Raw genomic sequence first — 1,665 nt, 5'->3', positions numbered from 1 at the left:
CCTATGTACAGAATGCCCGACAACAGCATTTCAAACACAAATCGGGGGAATGGCTTTGACAGAAGTGCTGAAACATCATCCTTAGCATTTAAGCCAACGAAGCAGCTAATGTCCTCTGAACAGCAAAGGAAATTCAGCAGCCAGTCCAGTAGGGCTCTGACCCCTCCTTCCTACAGTACTGCTAAAAATTCATTGGGATCAAGATCCAGTGAATCCTTTGGGAAGTACACATCGCCAGTAATGAGTGAGCACGGGGACGAGCACAGGCAGCTCCTCTCTCACCCAATGCAAGGCCCTGGACTCCGTGCAGCTACCTCATCCAACCACTCTGTGGACGAGCAACTGAAGAATACTGACACGCACCTCATCGACCTGGTAACCAATGAGATTATCACCCAAGGACCTCCAGTGGACTGGAATGACATTGCTGGTCTCGACCTGGTGAAGGCTGTCATTAAAGAGGAGGTTTTATGGCCAGTGTTGAGATCAGACGCATTCAGTGGACTGACGGCCTTACCTCGGAGCATCCTTTTATTTGGACCTCGGGGGACAGGCAAAACATTATTGGGCAGATGCATCGCTAGTCAGCTGGGGGCCACATTTTTCAAAATTGCCGGTTCTGGACTAGTCGCCAAGTGGTTAGGAGAAGCAGAGAAAATTATCCATGCCTCTTTTCTTGTGGCCAGGTGTCGCCAGCCCTCGGTGATATTTGTTAGTGACATTGACATGCTTCTCTCCTCTCAAGTGAATGAGGAACACAGTCCAGTGAGTCGGATGAGAACCGAATTTCTGATGCAACTGGACACTGTACTAACTTCGGCTGAGGACCAAATCGTAGTAATTTGTGCCACCAGTAAACCAGAAGAAATAGATGAATCCCTTCGGAGGTACTTCATGAAACGACTTTTAATCCCACTTCCTGACAGCACAGCGAGGCACCAGATAATAGTACAACTGCTCTCACAGCACAATTACTGTCTCAATGACAAGGAGTTTGCACTGCTTGTCCAGCGCACAGAAGGCTTTTCTGGACTAGACGTGGCTCATTTGTGTCAGGAAGCAGTGGTGGGCCCCCTCCATGCCATGCCAGCCACAGACCTTTCAGCCATTATGCCCAGCCAGTTGAGGCCCGTTACATATCAAGACTTTGAAAATGCTTTCTGCAAGATTCAGCCTAGCATATCTCAAAAGGAGCTTGATATGTATGTTGAATGGAACAAAATGTTTGGTTGCAGTCAGTGATAACTTCTTTAGGAAAAAAAATGTAATGAATGTTGGCACACACACATAAAACCTGCTACATAGGGAATAGAGCCCCTTTCCAGTAGTGTTTAAATTGCAAAGGGTACTGGGGAAGATGACGATTAAGTTGCATCTTTAGAGTCAGGGTAGATTTGGAGGAAAAGTGCATCAAATGAGAGCTTCTGATTTGAAAGCCCCAGATGACAGAAAGTATATGTGGATGCTCAGTTCTGTTCAAGCTAGACAACACTCACCAAGGAGCAAGGTGCAAGTGTGTTGATTTCAGAAGGACATGAACCTCGTGTGTTGATTCCATTCTGCTGTTCTCGAGATTTAGTTGCTGTCAAGTGCCTGGAGTGGTGCTTTATTTTTTTGTTTGCCTCACAATTACATTGGTGGCATGTGCTAATATAAAGAGCTTTA

At 46.3% G+C, this 1,665-nt stretch overlaps 1 protein-coding gene across 1 annotated transcript in view; it reads left to right on the top strand.

Moving 5' to 3' along the window:
- The window catches only part of FIGN (fidgetin, microtubule severing factor), a 128,503-nt gene extending 127,255 nt beyond the window's left edge, over positions 1–1,248 (top strand). The window contains exon 3 of the mRNA XM_025404969.1: positions 1–1,248. This exon is cut by the window's left edge and continues 1,013 nt beyond it. Coding sequence (XP_025260754.1) covers positions 1–1,242 — 1,242 coding nt within the window. The 3' untranslated portion in view covers positions 1,243–1,248.
- Positions 1,249–1,665: the final 417 nt, after the last annotated feature.

The sequence above is a fragment of the Theropithecus gelada genome, chromosome 12, assembly GCF_003255815.1.
Source record: "Theropithecus gelada isolate Dixy chromosome 12, Tgel_1.0, whole genome shotgun sequence".
Lineage (NCBI taxonomy): Eukaryota > Metazoa > Chordata > Mammalia > Primates > Cercopithecidae > Theropithecus > Theropithecus gelada.
Note: the sequence above shows the minus strand (reverse complement) of the source record. Positions and strands in the feature narration are given on the sequence as shown.